Here is a 15,199-nt window from a genome sequence, read left to right as displayed (position 1 = left end):
TCGCCTTCAGAACAAGAAACTTGGCAGTGCGTTTAAAACTGAGAACAAGAGGCATCTGATTACACAAAGGACTTTGGGAATACGGAACAATCTGCCCAGCCATGTTACTGAAGTCAATATCCTGACTTCCCTCAAGAAACAGCTGGATGAGATCAATTAGCTCGCTACTAACCTACCTGCCACATAGGCCAGATGTGCCGCATGCCCCCCTCGTAATTATAACTTTATTTATGTCTTCGAAAACGAGCACCTTGACTAGTTGCGCCACTCTGTATTTCTACTGCTGCGTTTCCCTCCTCTTGCACAATATTATAACATTTTCAAGGGGACCAAACAAAACAGGAATAAACTGCACTGTGTCCTGTATATTCTGAAAAAAAAAACCCATCACGGGGCAAGTAACACGCTTCAACCAAAACATCGAGATGTTGGTCCTGGTGAAAGGTCTGGCAGCCTGCACAGGCGACTGAGCAGCAGCCTGCGACCAGCAGAGCCCTGTCATTCTGAGCACGAGCAGACCGCAGGGACGCCAGACCAGGGGAGAGAGCGTGAGCACGACACCCTGGAAAATGACATTCCTGGAGTAAGACAGGACCTTAATTAGGTATATAAATACCCGTCGAAAAATAAGGAATAGACAATGCTGAAGATACTGGATGCTTACAGATTATTTCAGTTTGGAAATTTAGAATTCTACAATGTCAGGATTGTTTTGACAATAATCTGAGAATAGTTAATTGTGATATTTTGAATATTATGTCTTCCCAGTTGGATTACGAATTTCCAAAACTAGTATTCTCCAGTCAGGTGGACTGTAACCCTCAGACTGGGGTACTTCCTGGTCCAATTACTCTGTCCGCTGGGCAGTAACTTTGCAGAAGCTCTGAAGAGCGTGACTCTCTCTCTCTGGTTATTGCTGCTTTTGGTTATGAAGCAGGTATTTGATAACCAGAGGACTTCACACGCAATGGCACCTCAACTAAACCCAACAAGCAATTTCAAAAACCTCTCTGCCTGCCTCCCATTCCACAAAAAGTTGAAAACCTGCATCGGTCTCCAACATCACCCAGCTAACACCAAGATCAAGAATTTCACATTTATATCATTAGTGTAAAGTTTTATTGTTTCATTTCAGTAGCTATTGTACAAAAATGTATCTTGCATTGTATTTTTGCTTTGCAGTGCAACGTGCAAGTTTTGAAAATACAAATTTTGTTAAACTTTTGTTAAATTCTGTTTAACAATAAGCATGTAATACGACTTTAAATAGAACTGTATTATTAACTATGGTACCTTGCAGAAAGGAATCAGATGAATGCCTGAATAATAAAACTAATAATAGCTCAATCAGCGTGAAGTTGGCAGTGTCGCACAGACTGGATCATTTCTTTGGAAACAGAAGTGGGGGCAAATGTGCTTGTGATCAAGGCGAACAGACGTCAATACAGAATAAGTCATAAAGCTTATTTAAATAGAATCTATGGGTTACATGTTCGATGGCTTATTAATACGGCAAGCTCATGCTGACACACTAACGTCATGGTGCAATCAAGACAAAATGCCCTTTGCTATCACAAGGCCACGTTCCTTACCTACAGCTCTGTGCGTGAGAGAATTAAATTTGGACTGGTGATAGAATGCGTCTTCACGCAATACTGACTACAAGCCCAAACCAGGAGCCTCTGGGTTCTTAAGAATAGATGAACTGTGAAAATAGCACATCCAGCTACTAAGGACGTCTATTAATCGCTCTAAATATAATGGCAAGCGTTCTCAGATCTTCATTACAGATCCAAAATTAACACAGCGTGAACTGCATCTCTTCCCAGCCATCATGGGGCCGTGCTAACGGACACGACCTGCAGACAGAGCGCAGTTCCTCTCAAGAAAGTGCAGCCATTGTCTTTAAAGAACCTCGGCTGTACCAGGGCGTCACGAAATAAAGAGCTCCGTGAGCAGAGAAGGGAGCATCAGGGTCATTCTTGCTGTAAGTCAAGTCAGAGAGCAACGTCTACAATATGAAGACCACAAAGGATGCACGTCTTCCAATTACGTCTTCTAACACTAACATGGCACGAAGCCCAGAAGAGACACACACTTCCCTCAGGATGCAAAATCAAGATATACGCTCAAGTCCGATATCCAATCACAAAAGGTTTATGAATCTCCCAGTTACAGAACCACACCTGTTTACAGACTTTTTTTTTGGGGAGACAAGAGCCCTGGAATCCCCTTTTCAAAGGACACTTTGTAGCGCATACTGGGAAAATGACCTTTGAAAGAAGAGAGGTGCCGAAAACAGAGACACTCTCAGTGAAAGAGGAAGAGCTTAAAGCAAAGAACTTCATTTTTGCGAGGTCACCTGCTATAAAACCAGCTCAACAGTGGTCCTACAGCACAACATTATCATGGACGGAACAAAGGGCTGTTGGTTTTCTGAATACAGGTTGTCAAATCAGCTGGACACATTTACAGGGCCACCTCCAAAGATCCGAGCTGTTCAGCAGTCATCTCAAACAAAAACCAACAAAAAGTTCACTCCTACTGCAGTGTCAGCAAAAGACCTTTTCACACATGGCAAAATCTAACAGTTTTAAAGGGTTAATGGACCCACTACCATTTTCTAGCTGTATTTTACAAATACAAACCCAAGAGAATTAAATTTGCTGGACACGGAGAGAGCAGGTGGAGTCTTCCAACACCTTCTGTGTTGTGTCTCCTTTTGAATTAGCAGATTAGAAACTTGTCCCCTACTGATTTCAACACATCGAGAGCAATTTGTTTTGCTCTAGGACTAAACGTACTGAAAATGAGCGGTATTGTCCATTTAGGGAGATGGGCATGGGGTGTTCAAGCAGGACTTCCTTCATGTTTAAGAACATAGCCATAAAAGTGGGAACTTCCTCTGTAAACAAGGGATTCTAAAGCAGGTGACAACATAAAGATGACAAACTAACATTCTCTCTCAGCCAAATTCCACAGAGGAGAAGCTGAAATGGAGACACTACGCACAGCACAAAACAGGTCAGAAAGACAATAGACCCATAAATCTGCTTAAAGGAGATATATAACATTTTGGAACACTTATTGATTAACAAAGTATGGATTCTTTCCTTCAGACAACTGCAACCATTTGCAAGCACTGGGCATTGAATAAGTGCAGGCAACACCAGTTTTATATAAACTTTCAGAAATATCCCAAAGCAAACTCGCTGCATTGGTCTGTATCTCACTAGAAACAAAATCAAGACACGAACATACCGTACTAACATTACATCCATGTCACATAGTAAGGGGACTGTCCCAGCTTCCAAATGTACTTCAGTGTCCATAAAATAAATACCAGATCAGACATACCGGCCTTCTGCTTGCTCATCTTGCTCAGGCCCACAAAGCTAACATCCCAGATGCTGGTGTGTTTGTGGCAGCTCTGATTTGTGCCTGGTGCCTTTGTTATTGCCGTGCAGTCTTTGTGTCAAGGCTGTATCCTCCCCCAGGCATCCGTACAGAACTGGATCCACACAATGGATGCCGTGCATGAACACCAGTGGAATGCGCACAAGAGGAAAATCAGAAGGACCGAGTGAGAAGCTGAACTGCAGTGGAGTCAGGCTGTGCAAGCGCTCCCTGAATGTTTAGATGAAGCCTTTGCAGTGAAAGCAAAACGGGGTTATCAATGAACTGCTTCAGCAGGAAAGGCCGAAATGTGTGTCAAAAATCAGTGTTCGTCAGCGCGGTGCCACTTGCTGCGTCTTGCTGCGTCTGCTTCACTCCTGCAACGTCGCACGGCATGGCCCACTAAGTCTTCCCTCACCAAGCGTGGAGCTCGTTCACACACAGGTTCCATACTGAGCAGCGGTCTTCCCAACCGACACACAGCCCCGCCCGTGGAATCCCTGCTTCTCCAGCAGCTCAGGACCCCCGCGGCGCCGTCCTGCCTCTCGCGCGCACAGGGCTGGTCTCTCAGGCACGTCTTCCTCACACGAGCACGCACACGACTCTCTTTAAATCGCTCGATTCTTCCGCCACTTTTTAGCACGTGTGGCGATTTCATTACGACATACTGTGTTACTTTCCTATGCTGAATTAAAACTAACAGTTGTTGTGCTTGCAGTTGCTGAGGGAGGAGTCTGTGCATTATGCTAGCCACAGATGAGTGTAACACAGCCATGGAAACCCAACCCCCCGTTTTCCATGAATTCCAGCATTTACCCAGCGTGGCTTTGCCAAACCGCTCTGCGGCTGGTAAGGGAAAGCTTTATTTAGAAATCGAAATGCATGAATGCATTTATGAAAAGACAACACGGCAAACTGCTATAGAGATCCAGCATTCCTGATGATATGTCTGAGTCTGTCTCATTTGAATCCGGTTTAGCACTGGAGTTTTAGTTTTAGGGGGCGCTGGGGCGAGACGCAGGGGCTGTGCGAGTCAGCTGTTGCTGCAGCAGCAAAGGGATGGGCTCACCGGCCACTCTACAGCCCAGGAAACCAACTCCCTGGAGTTCAGCCCTCCAGCCAGGTGGGGGAGCTGTCCAGTACCTACCGGGCTGACCTGGCTGCAGCCGGGCGTGGGGCGGTGCTGGCGACAGCAGCGGGGAGCGAGGGGGGGACGAGCTGGGCTCAGGAAGACTGTGTTGCAACTTCAAGAACGGGCTGTCCAAGCGGCCTGAGAGAAGAAGGAGACAGGGTGGAGGGGACAGGACGGAGACCGAAGACATTGACGGAAGACAGAGAGTGGCAGGGAGAGACAGGAGAAACAGGAGGCAGAGGAAGAGGACCACAAAGACATGTGAAGCAAGATGGCAGAGTAGCAGAGGCAGAGAATAAAATGGAGCCGGGAGGGAGAGGACAGAGATGGGGAGAGGAGGGAGAGGGGATGGATAGGCAGGCCAAGAGACCAGCGATAGATGTCACAATTATTTCCGAAAAATGCAAGGGAGAGTGGCAAGATTGGGCGAGGATGGAAAAGAAAACGAATGGACAATTGGAGTTGGTTGCAGTTTGGCGAGGGGGGTGGGGGGGTGTCTCAAAGTAAACGAAGAGGCCATAAGAGACAGGTGAGTGTGAGAAGACAAGAACACAGACAACAGGATGGACAGACAGCCAAGAAAAAAAAGAGAGAGACAGAGAGGTCAGGCGGAGTACAGACTTTGTTGGATCAAGCCTTCCTCGATGGAGGCTGGTTGTGCCAGCCTGCGAGACAAGCAACAGGCTTCTTACCCAGAGGAAGAGTCTCACAAACGGGCAGCTACCGATTACGAGTCCTTCTGTGTAAAAGACTCTGGTCACTACAGGGCTTGGAGATATACCAACATGTTCCTATTAGAGTTTCTATTAGATTCCGAATGCTGGGAGATGTGAGAAAGGAATCCTCAACAGTTCATAGCCAATTATCTCCCTCTGCCATTGAATCCGATTATGAACTCAGGACAGGAGGCCCCCTGCCCTGCAATGGTCTTTGATAAAAACTTTAAATAGTTATCCAACACCACATCCACTCTGGCAGCACGTGAGGCCAGATACAGATGCATTTCTCTCGCTTTTGTTCTGTGCCTGGGGTATTGTCACAGTTTCTGTTTATTCACGATCATACGAAGAGCAGCAGTCAGGGTTCTGGCCTCGTGTCTTGAAGGCCGTAGGTTCGAATCCCAGGTGACATGCTGCTGTGGTACCCCTGAGCGAGGCACACCGCCTGCACTCTCCCGGTAAAACACCCAGCTGTACACGTGGTTGCAAATGTAAGTCACTTTAGATAAAAGAATCAGCCAGTCATAAAAGTGGTCGTACAGAGATCCTATTTATAGGCTTTTTCCTAGCATAACTATATTTGCGTAAAGATTTTCTAACTTGCATGCCATGCTCAAATTCCTTGCACCGTGTTCAACTGAACCTCCCGTCATTCTATCTTCAGAAGTTTGCTTAGAACTGCTCTTGTTGAGTCTGCTTTACCTCAAGCACAGCACACATTACAGTACCAACAGGATGTGTCACCTGAGTAAGTTTCGTCTACTTGAAGCGATCATATCGATCCCTTTATCCCTTTGCAATTAAGGAGCATCAGAGTTTTTGACCAGCAAATGTTTCAAATTTCTGTTTAGTAGGATAATGAAGGTACTTCCTCATCACAAGTCTGCCACCTGCATTGGGACTGGATTATTTATTTTGCTTCCTGCTACTAGTACTACTCCATTATTCCATACTGGACATTAACATCTGACTATGATAACGGTGATTTTTAAATAAGTTTAAGAAAATGTATCGGGAGATTACTGGATATTGACAACGAGGATGTCTCAGCTCGAATCCTGGGCACCAACTTTCGCTTGATCTTTTTGAGCCGCCAGGCACACAAGCATTAGTTTAGATAACTCGGTTTTACATGCCGATTTAAACACTCCCACCCCCTGTGGGATCAAAGCCAACAACAGAGAGCTAATCTTTGCTCATTGGTTGTCTACAAACTTAAAACCTATTGATCTGTCCATTCAACAGGCACAGCCTGGGCAGGAGCGGAGAGAGGACCCCGCCCATCAGCATCCCCACTGTGCTTGGCGGGACCGCATGCTGTCCGCCCATGCTCCGCGGCCCTCAGTGCTGCACGCCAGCTGCCGCCGCGCACTCCCCTGACCCCGGGCAGCCTTGACGCAGTCTCCAGCACAGCAGCCCGAGACAGGGGGGCGCTCAGCGCAGCACGCTGCTGAAACCCACTGCCTCGCACTGACAGAGACGTACGGGGGCAGCCTGAGCAGGCCCAGCCCTTCCAGAGCAGGACACGGGCTGAAGGGCTCATTTCCAGTGCAGCTGGAGCATAGAAGGCAAAGCTGGAGAGACTGCCTCAGGGCTGTGGCGCGGCTCAGAAACACAGGCCTCAGGGTCTCGGCTCCAGGCGCGCTCCTGTGCTCGAGCCAGACCGGATTTCGGTGAGAGATGGACACCCCCTGCGCAGGCCTCCTGCTCCTCTGCTTCCAGCCCCCGGCCTCACCTGTCCTGTGGCCGCTGACGGGAGAGCTGTCGAAACTGCAGGCCACCGCCTTCTCCCTCTGCTTGAAGAACTCGCGCGGGTTCTCCGTCCGCTGAGCGATGATCGCCGCAGCCTCCTGCCGACAGATAGCACGCAGGCTGAGTCCTGCAATCACGCACACGCATGTATACACACAATCACGCATGCACGCAAACAAGCACATGCATACACACACACACTATCCTGGAATGGCAGGGCACAAGGTGCTATACTGTAGAGGGACTAGAGCAGTCCATCACAAGATGGACACACAAGCACACAGGCACAATTTAGAGCCCTCAGCTGCTCTAACCTGCATGACTTTGGAAGATACAAGTGCCACACGGACAATCCAGAACCAGAACTGGACCCAGAACCTATGCACTAGCTGACCCGCCTCTGTGTCGCATTTCGCAATATGCTGCAGGACTGAATTCTGCGGAAGGAGATCCCCAGACATAGCGGAGGCAGCGCACTCACTATTTTACAATAAGCCGCCTTTTGGCGCCCCCATGTGGCCACGATGAGAATAACCCACCTCCACTTCAGACTCCTTCCTGTCCTGGGCACTGCTTTCGTTCTCTGGCTCTACCTGCACAGGGAGAGGAGAGGGGGGATGAAAAAAGGCTTTTTAACCTTCTTAACCACCAGGGGGCTCTCTAGCAACACATTTTTAATAAGCTGGAGAGCACATCCAAAGCACCCAATGTAAAGGAGCATAAAACCGCGATTCAAAACAGCATTTTAAAGGGCTCCATCATATTCTCAGTATAACAGCTAAATTCAGGTTTGATATCTCAGTCGGGGATGTCAAAAAAACAATCTTTTTCGGTTCTGATTTTTGAGAAATAGATGCGCAGTGTTTGGTGGCGGTGGATTTATTTACAAGAGCGCTTAGAAACGGCTGGAGAGTTTCTAGTGTTCTGAGGGAAGCGAAACTGCTTTTTTTAAAAGAAGGTCTTTGAAATTCTGTTGAATTTGGGTTTTCCTTCTCATTTCTGGCGGCAGCAGCGGAAGCAGCGCTCCTGCGGCGAGCGACATGTGACCTTTCTGCCGGATGCGTTGCCTTTGTCCATTCTGCTTAACCCGTTCAGCACCGAGCCTCTGCTCAACAGACACCACGCTCCCCTCTGCTTGTGCAGGGCCCCCACCCAACTCTAACGCCAGGACTACGCTGCCCTCTCCTGACTGTGGCGGGAGATCTGATCTGACCGAGCAGGAGAGAGGGGATCCTCCCCACTGGCTAAAGGAACTTTAAAAGGAGGAAATGGGCACAGATAATGCCGCCTTCTGATATTCCAGGAAGTGAATGAGAGTTCAAAACGCTTGCAGCCGGCACTGCGGTTCTGCGACTCCCTTTTCAAACGTGCTTGTCCCCCTCTGGGGCTCTCATGAGTCCCAGGGTCTGTTTGCCTCTTCTGTGCGATCATCCGGCTCGGGAGTTGAGCGGCGCAGCGAGTGTTCACTTACGAAAAGGGACGGGTCTCTCGTCTTCTCTTTGGCTTCCTCATCCTCCTGGCTCTGTAGCAGCTTCTTCCTGTCCAACGGTAAGAGAAAGGACGAGGTGAACAGAAGGGCACTGCCAGCCCTGAGGGAAGGTATTCTGAGCTCCTCCTATGGCACCGGACGTCTACTACCTACAAAGCCAAGCCTATCGGAAAACCTTCACTCCCGACAGATTTATTTACCACTGTTCACCGGGGCACCTCGGGTATGGACTCTGGCGGACTACTTCGGGACCATCTGTGAGGGGTCTGAGAACAGAAGGGGAATTTAGGACAACAGGCTCCCAGGACTGGACAAAGGGTCACTGTTTTACACCAAGGGTCGTGGGAGACCGGAGGCTGACTGGCTGGACGAGATCCTCAGATCGATATACTTTTGGCAGACTACAGAGCCGAGGGACCCCCACCCCCTTGGTAACCCCTAGAAGTGCATTATACACCAGTTATCCCCTGAGTAAAGGGCTACGCAGAGCTACTCTTACAGATCCCTCCCACTCCCTCTGTAGACCATGGCATGTCGCGGCCCAGAGCAGCAACGCACAGCAAAGCACAGAGAGCACGGAGAGCCAAGTGCAAGGGACAGGCCGAGAGATTTTAATGCACATTCACTACAGCACTTTTGCACAACTGCCGTGAGACCGAAGAGACGGAGCTCGCACGTCGAGGCGCCGAGGTGCACACCCCAGGCCTCCCCTGGGGGGCCGGCCCGGTGGGCAGGCAGGCCTGAGGCCCGTAGCGCAGGGCGGGGGGCCCGCCGTACCTGTGCTCCTCGATCTGCTGCTCCCTCTCGCGGTACCGCCGCTCGCGCTCCTCCTGCTCGCGCCGCTCCTGCTCCATGCGCTCCTCCTCGAACCGCTGGCGCTCCTCGGCCGCCTTCCGCCGCTCCTCCTCCTTGCGCAGCTCCTCCTCGCGCTGCGCCGGGAGACAGACGCCCCGCCCCCGCCCCGCCCCTACGTCAGCGAAGGCGGGGTTTTTGTGCCCCGCCTTCGACCCGTTCCCGCTACATCCTCGGAGCGCGTGCAACGGACGACCCGCTCCTGAACTCCGAGCCAACGGAGATCAGGACTACGGGGGCTCAATTACCTTCAAATAATGAGGTTTTCTCTCATCATACTACGTGCAGGGGGCACGGCTCGGCAGGAGCAGAGCCCTGCGTCGCTTCAGGATACCTTCCCTGCTACGCAGTCAGAAGACTGTCTCTCCTTAGCAGCGCCATCGGGTTGACAGAACCTCCTGCACGTGTATGTTAATGGTTTCTTACACAGAGATTAGCCAATAGCTTAGGACAATTTAAACCATTAGAGTTAATTTGGCGAGAACACGAAAAACGCACTGAGGTTTTTTCAATATTTTAATTCTTCTTGAAGCCTAGACCCCTTGTACGTGGCTGGCTTGCATACTGATGGCTCACTCCAATCCACAGACCTCGTCAGAGATAGCCTGTCTTACAACCAGTAATTAAGTCCTCAGCAGACGAGGTCCACAGAAAGCTAGATACCTCTGCAGCGGTGCTGGGATTTTGAATTCAATGCATATCAATGAAAGATGAGGTCCGGGGAAGAGCTCAAGAACACAGGGCTTTCCCCACCCTGGCAATTTCCTTGTCACTGTGTGTGTCTGTCACACAGACACACACAAAGCCCAGCAAGCGTTCATGCTTGTGTATCGTCCGAGCCCTTTCACCCACGGCTATCCAGACCACAAGGGGGAAGGCCACCACTAACCATGGCTCAAAAACATTCTGTGGTAGTCATCATCTGACAGACGCTGACCCAGGGAAGCTGTGTGAAAGAGCACCAGCCCTCCCAAAACTAGGCAGTTTGAGGCCAATTCTTAATTAAGCTTACTGAGACAGCCAAAGAGCCATCGTCACAGGACGGTTTTGATCCACATTCACCGACTTTTATGAAATGAAAAGGTAAAATGTTTGCATGGCTGCATTTGCCCCGACGAGCCTGCCCTGTACTTTGGAATCACTGAGGTCAGTAACGAGAGGCAGCAATCTACATTTTTAATACCAGGTTTTGGTAAAAAGGGCGTGCTTGGGGGTGAGGGGGAGTAACTGCTATGACAAAATAAAAATAAAACTCCCGTCTGCCCAGAAAAAAAAAACACTGGCTCCATCAAGAGCGCAGCAGCCTCAGCTCTGCTGTCCACACTGTGCTAACAGATGTCTATTCCTACGTTACGGAGACCTCGTCCTGGGCGCTGAGTCCTACCATCATTGAAAGGGAATTAATCCAGTACCTTGGCTTGCTCCCAGAACTCCTCCCGGTTGATTTTCTTCATTTCGATCTCTGCATTGGTCTTCTGGTAGCTGGTGCCCTGTTGGAAGAAGGCAGCTGTGGCTTGCTATCAGCTCATCTCGTCCGACTGAAAGAGCGCAGCTGGTTCAGGGTGCAGGAGTGTGAGGACAGAAGACGGTAGTGCCGCTAGGGCGTTGGCCAAAATATTAGGAACCCACATCGACTAACAGCAAGTGCCTCTGTAACCTGCAAGAACCCATTCTCCCTCAGGACTGACTTCTGCTGAGGGAGGGTGTGGTGAGGGTGGTAAATGCAGGTGAACTGCCCCTACCAGCTGTTTCTGGTTTCAGGGGGCTTGTTCTGGATGGGGAAGATGATGAAGACCTGTCTCCTACCCTCCAGGCCAGCCTCATACCAGCTGCCACTGAGGGGACCTATTCACTTCAGGCCAGAGAGATTAACCAGATTCTGTGCTTCATACTCTTAATTGTATAGAAGCAAACTGTACTGCTTAATCTCATGATGGAGCCCTTCAAGTAACTGTAGATAAGGGGTGCGAAATATCTCAAGTTGTTAGTGGAATAAGCGTTTTGTCATGCTAAGGAAAGATTTTTGGACTAGGCCAATTTGTCATCCCAGTAGACAGTACAAACAGACCAGTTTTGGATTTTTCTAAGAGATGTCCCATTATTTCAAGCCAAACACTACAGGAGAACTTCTGAAGACCACACCTAGAGAAAAAGCCCTCTGAAGACCAAGCCCAGAGTTGATGCTGATGCTCTGTGATTGGTGGACACTTTTCTTTCCTTATTTTGTAACGGCGATCTTCTCAATACTTCTGACAGACTGTGGAGAACATCCAATGCTTCTCACATGGTGACATAGCACATTTTCTGTCTTGTTTGGCTGTTGTGTATTGAGTTTGTCGCAACTTGGAAGATCTGACATTTTGCCTGTACGAAACAAACGCACTGCATTTTGCCAGGCCATTTGAGGGACTCTGCGATTCTGGAAGCACCGCAGGGAGTCTCCAGCTCCTCCCAACCATCCAGAGGATGAGGCCACGTGTCTGAGATGTCTGTAATCACCCCTCCACCCTTCCCAAATACCCCACAGGAAGCTCATACCACAGTGTCTGGGTGCTCCTCGTCTCTCATTCGCAGACGGCTGAGCACAGGGCTGGCAACAGGGCCCATGCCATTGGTCAGTCTCTGGCCAATGGCAGCAGGGTCAATGTCTTCAATGCTGCTGGCGTTGATAATAACATCGACGCCCTAGTGCACAGAAAAAAGGAAGGTAAAATTGTGACCAGCCACAGTTAGACACCTAGATGCAAAAAATAATGCTGCCTGACTGGAGGCAGGAGCACCGTTCTCTTTAGAGTTGCATGAAAACAATGAGAAGCATTTAAATAAAAGATCTGCAAAATGTAATATGCCAAGAAACCGTGTCAGTGCAGTACAGTTCAGAGGAAAACGAAAAATATATTTTGGCGCACACAAACTGTTGGGCAGTCCATCACTGGACACGAACACACACCGGCCAGGGCCATCACTGCACACAAGGAAAATTTTGTTTTTACATTTAAGGTTGCCGGTTCGGCCCCTGAGCAAGGCCCTTCACCCCAGCTGCTCCAGGGTTGCTGTATAAATGGCTGACCCTGCGCTCTGACCCCCAGCTTCTCTCCCTGCCTGCGAGTCTCATGGAGAGCAGGATGGGGTATGTGAAAAGACACATTCCTAATGCAAGAAATTGTATATGGCCAATAAAGTGGTCTTATATCTTAACTAGTGTCCTCCTCTTCCATCAGGACACAGGGAGTCAAATTCCACACAGCGACACCCAGGGGCCAAAATCGAACCCAGGGCCCCAAGGATTTGAGGCAGCAGTGCTACCTGCACTGCAGTTAGTTATTATGAAACATTTCTTAACATCAAAATCATGGATTAGTTGTCTTACTATCCCTGCAAGACATTAAATTAGATCTTCATTGTAATTGGAATTGTAACTGAGCACTTTAAAAATCAAAACATTTGATTGCTACTTAAATAGGATGTAAACTATGAGCAAGTTATAACTATTAGCGTAAAGATTAATTACAGCTCATGAAAAGAATATTTAGACCACTCCACTACTCAAAGGAAAATAAGAGATCTCTTATTAAAATCTTCCAAATTGACCCTTTTTAATGCCTGTTTCAGTCCTGCCTTTAAAACGACCTTCAGCTGACTAAAGGTAATATTTCCCTGTGGACTGTTTCAGATCTTGAAGCTCAGTTTCAAAAAGACTTAAATGTACGAGCAGCAAGAGGGACCAGTGACACACTCCTAATAACTACTGTTTCCTCTCCCATCAGGCTGCAGACTGAATGTGAAAAGGTACCAAAGACGGTCAACTCTGCAAATACGACAGTGCTGACATTTGTGAAGATGTCCAAAAGCTTACTGCAAATGTGTCTAACACTCCATTAATTTTGATTTTTAAGGAAACCCCAGTGAAATTTAAGTCGCCAACATACCTGCATATCTGAGACAAAGGTTTTGCAGACCCTTTGCCCAACAGGAGACTAGTTCTTTTTTAGGTTCTGTTTGAATATACTACATTTAAAAAGCACTGACAGGCTCTATGTGCCGTGCAGAGCTGACATGCAGTCCTCAAAGGCATGGTGATGCTACAAAGGGAAGCTATTTCTGGCCGTCTCCCACTCACAGATTCAAAAGATGTGGAAACAATAAGCACATACCGTTCGGCTCACTACTACGGTGAAGCGTTTTTGACATCATGACATGAAGAGTGCCACATTAGTCACACACAAACACACTTCACCACACATCTCCAGCCCTCAAATATCATTACTGGGTAATTTCATTCGCCGGCAATTTGAATTCTAATTTGCTTGCCTGCAGGTTTCATAGAACCAATCATGACGGTAGAGCACAGGCTTGAATTTTAATTCATAGCAGGAGGCACAAAGTGCACTTATTCCACAACTAGTGTTACTATGCACAGGAATTTGATATCTAGGGGGAGGCAGCCTTGTTAAAATTAGGCTCTTCTCGCACAGCGAGGCTGCACAGATGTGTCTCAGCAGCTCTGTGCTTCAGGTGAAACAGTCTCCTGCACGAGTGTCTGAACAGGGTCCCTGCAGGAAACTCAAGGATGAGCCATCAGGCAGAGTCTTGCTGTGCTTGAGTCTCAGCACTGCGTGTTGAGGACTCACTTCGGCTCTTCGGTATATTTAAACATGCTAAACATGATTTTCAGGAGGATCAGCACTCAAATACAAACTACATGTGACAAGTGGAAACAATGTCGAAGGGCAACTGAAACCGAGAGGCATCACTTCATTACACAAAGGGTTGTGGGAGTGTGGAACAAGCTAGCCTGGATCCTTTCAATAAACAGCTGAACGAGATCTTCAGAACAATAAGCTACTAACTACTGTACCAAACAAGCTGGGAGTTCTTATTCTTTTTTAAGATACATCGGCATTAGCATAAACATGAAAGATTTTTAATACTATTATTGTATTTTATTGTTTGGTTGCCTTATGATAACATCCCACTTCTTATCCCCACTCTTTTTTGTACCTAAAAGGCAGGGGAGAAAAAAAGTTACACATTGCAAAATATATTTACAAAAACCATCATTCAGGAAAGTCAAACTGAAACGTTTTGATGCTTGTGAACCAGTCCTGACCCTATTTGCTATGGCTGCCCACCCTGTGTGTTGGTTTCACTGTGAAACAAACTGTATTAGGTGCTGCGTTGTGCCCAGAATTTCTTTAGCCTTCTCCTCTTGGTGCTGCATAACTTTTCACAGTTACGAAATTGTCTTGGAGACAAATGTCAGCCAAGACCACAAAATAACAAGGTTCTGGAAAGACACTGGTAAATGACCTGCCTCTTCAAGATCTTGTCAAACATTCTGGATCAGGGATTTGTTTTCACTAAAACAGCATGAAATGTCACAGGAACAGGACATCACTGAATAAATCAAAGCAGACAGGGTGCAAACAATTCAGTCAGCTGCCTCCAAGCTGTTTTTTCCCACTCTTTTTTTTTTAATCTCAAAGCCTGTTCATACTAGCTCTGCCCAGACCAGAAGGAATAAAATGAGGCAGTTTAGGCAAACAATCTCTACTCCTCTCGCTTGGAACATTTCTTATGGTGTAAATCTCTAGTAAAGGTGAAAAAGGGTGGAATGTTACCTCAGTAGCACCGACCTGAAAAAACTCCGCGATCGTGGCCACGTGGCTGGCACACGCACACTTCCTGGCATCCGGCACGTCCTCGCCCACCTGAGAGGAGAGCAGGAGAGTCAGACACTCCTCAACCTGACTTTCAAGGAGGGCTAGTACATCTCTGGGAGCTTCAAACTTTAGAAACAGCCCACCGGCATTCTGCCACCAGAGAAAGAGCCAGACAAGACGAGTATATGTTGTTGTT

At 48.1% G+C, this 15,199-nt stretch overlaps 1 protein-coding gene across 9 annotated transcripts in view; it reads right to left on the bottom strand.

Moving 5' to 3' along the window:
• Nucleotides 1-15,199, bottom strand: part of dbn1 (drebrin 1) — an 87,056-nt gene that overhangs the window by 7,812 nt on the left and 64,045 nt on the right. For 2 of the 9 annotated variants that reach the window (XM_088604785.1, XM_088604784.1), the window contains 9 exons: nt 14,962-15,051; nt 11,879-12,025; nt 10,753-10,830; nt 9,266-9,417; nt 8,689-8,754; nt 8,471-8,537; nt 7,539-7,592; nt 6,983-7,097; nt 4,544-4,666 (listed from right to left, as the gene is read on the bottom strand). In XM_088604785.1, coding sequence (XP_088460911.1) covers nt 4,544-4,666; nt 6,983-7,097; nt 7,539-7,592; nt 8,471-8,537; nt 8,689-8,754; nt 9,266-9,417; nt 10,753-10,830; nt 11,879-12,025; nt 14,962-15,051 — 892 coding nt within the window. The remainder of the gene's footprint in view (nt 1-4,543; nt 4,667-6,982; nt 7,098-7,538; nt 7,593-8,470; nt 8,538-8,688; nt 8,755-9,265; nt 9,418-10,752; nt 10,831-11,878; nt 12,026-14,961; nt 15,052-15,199) is intronic. The other 7 variants (XM_088604787.1, XM_088604793.1, XM_088604788.1 and 4 more) reach the window with 7 other exon arrangements.

The sequence above is a fragment of the Lepisosteus platostomus genome, chromosome 13 (assembly GCF_059453375.1).
Source record: "Lepisosteus platostomus isolate fLepPlt1 chromosome 13, fLepPlt1.hap1, whole genome shotgun sequence".
NCBI classification, from domain to species: Eukaryota; Metazoa; Chordata; class Actinopteri; order Semionotiformes; family Lepisosteidae; genus Lepisosteus; species Lepisosteus platostomus.
Note: the sequence above shows the minus strand (reverse complement) of the source record. Positions and strands in the feature narration are given on the sequence as shown.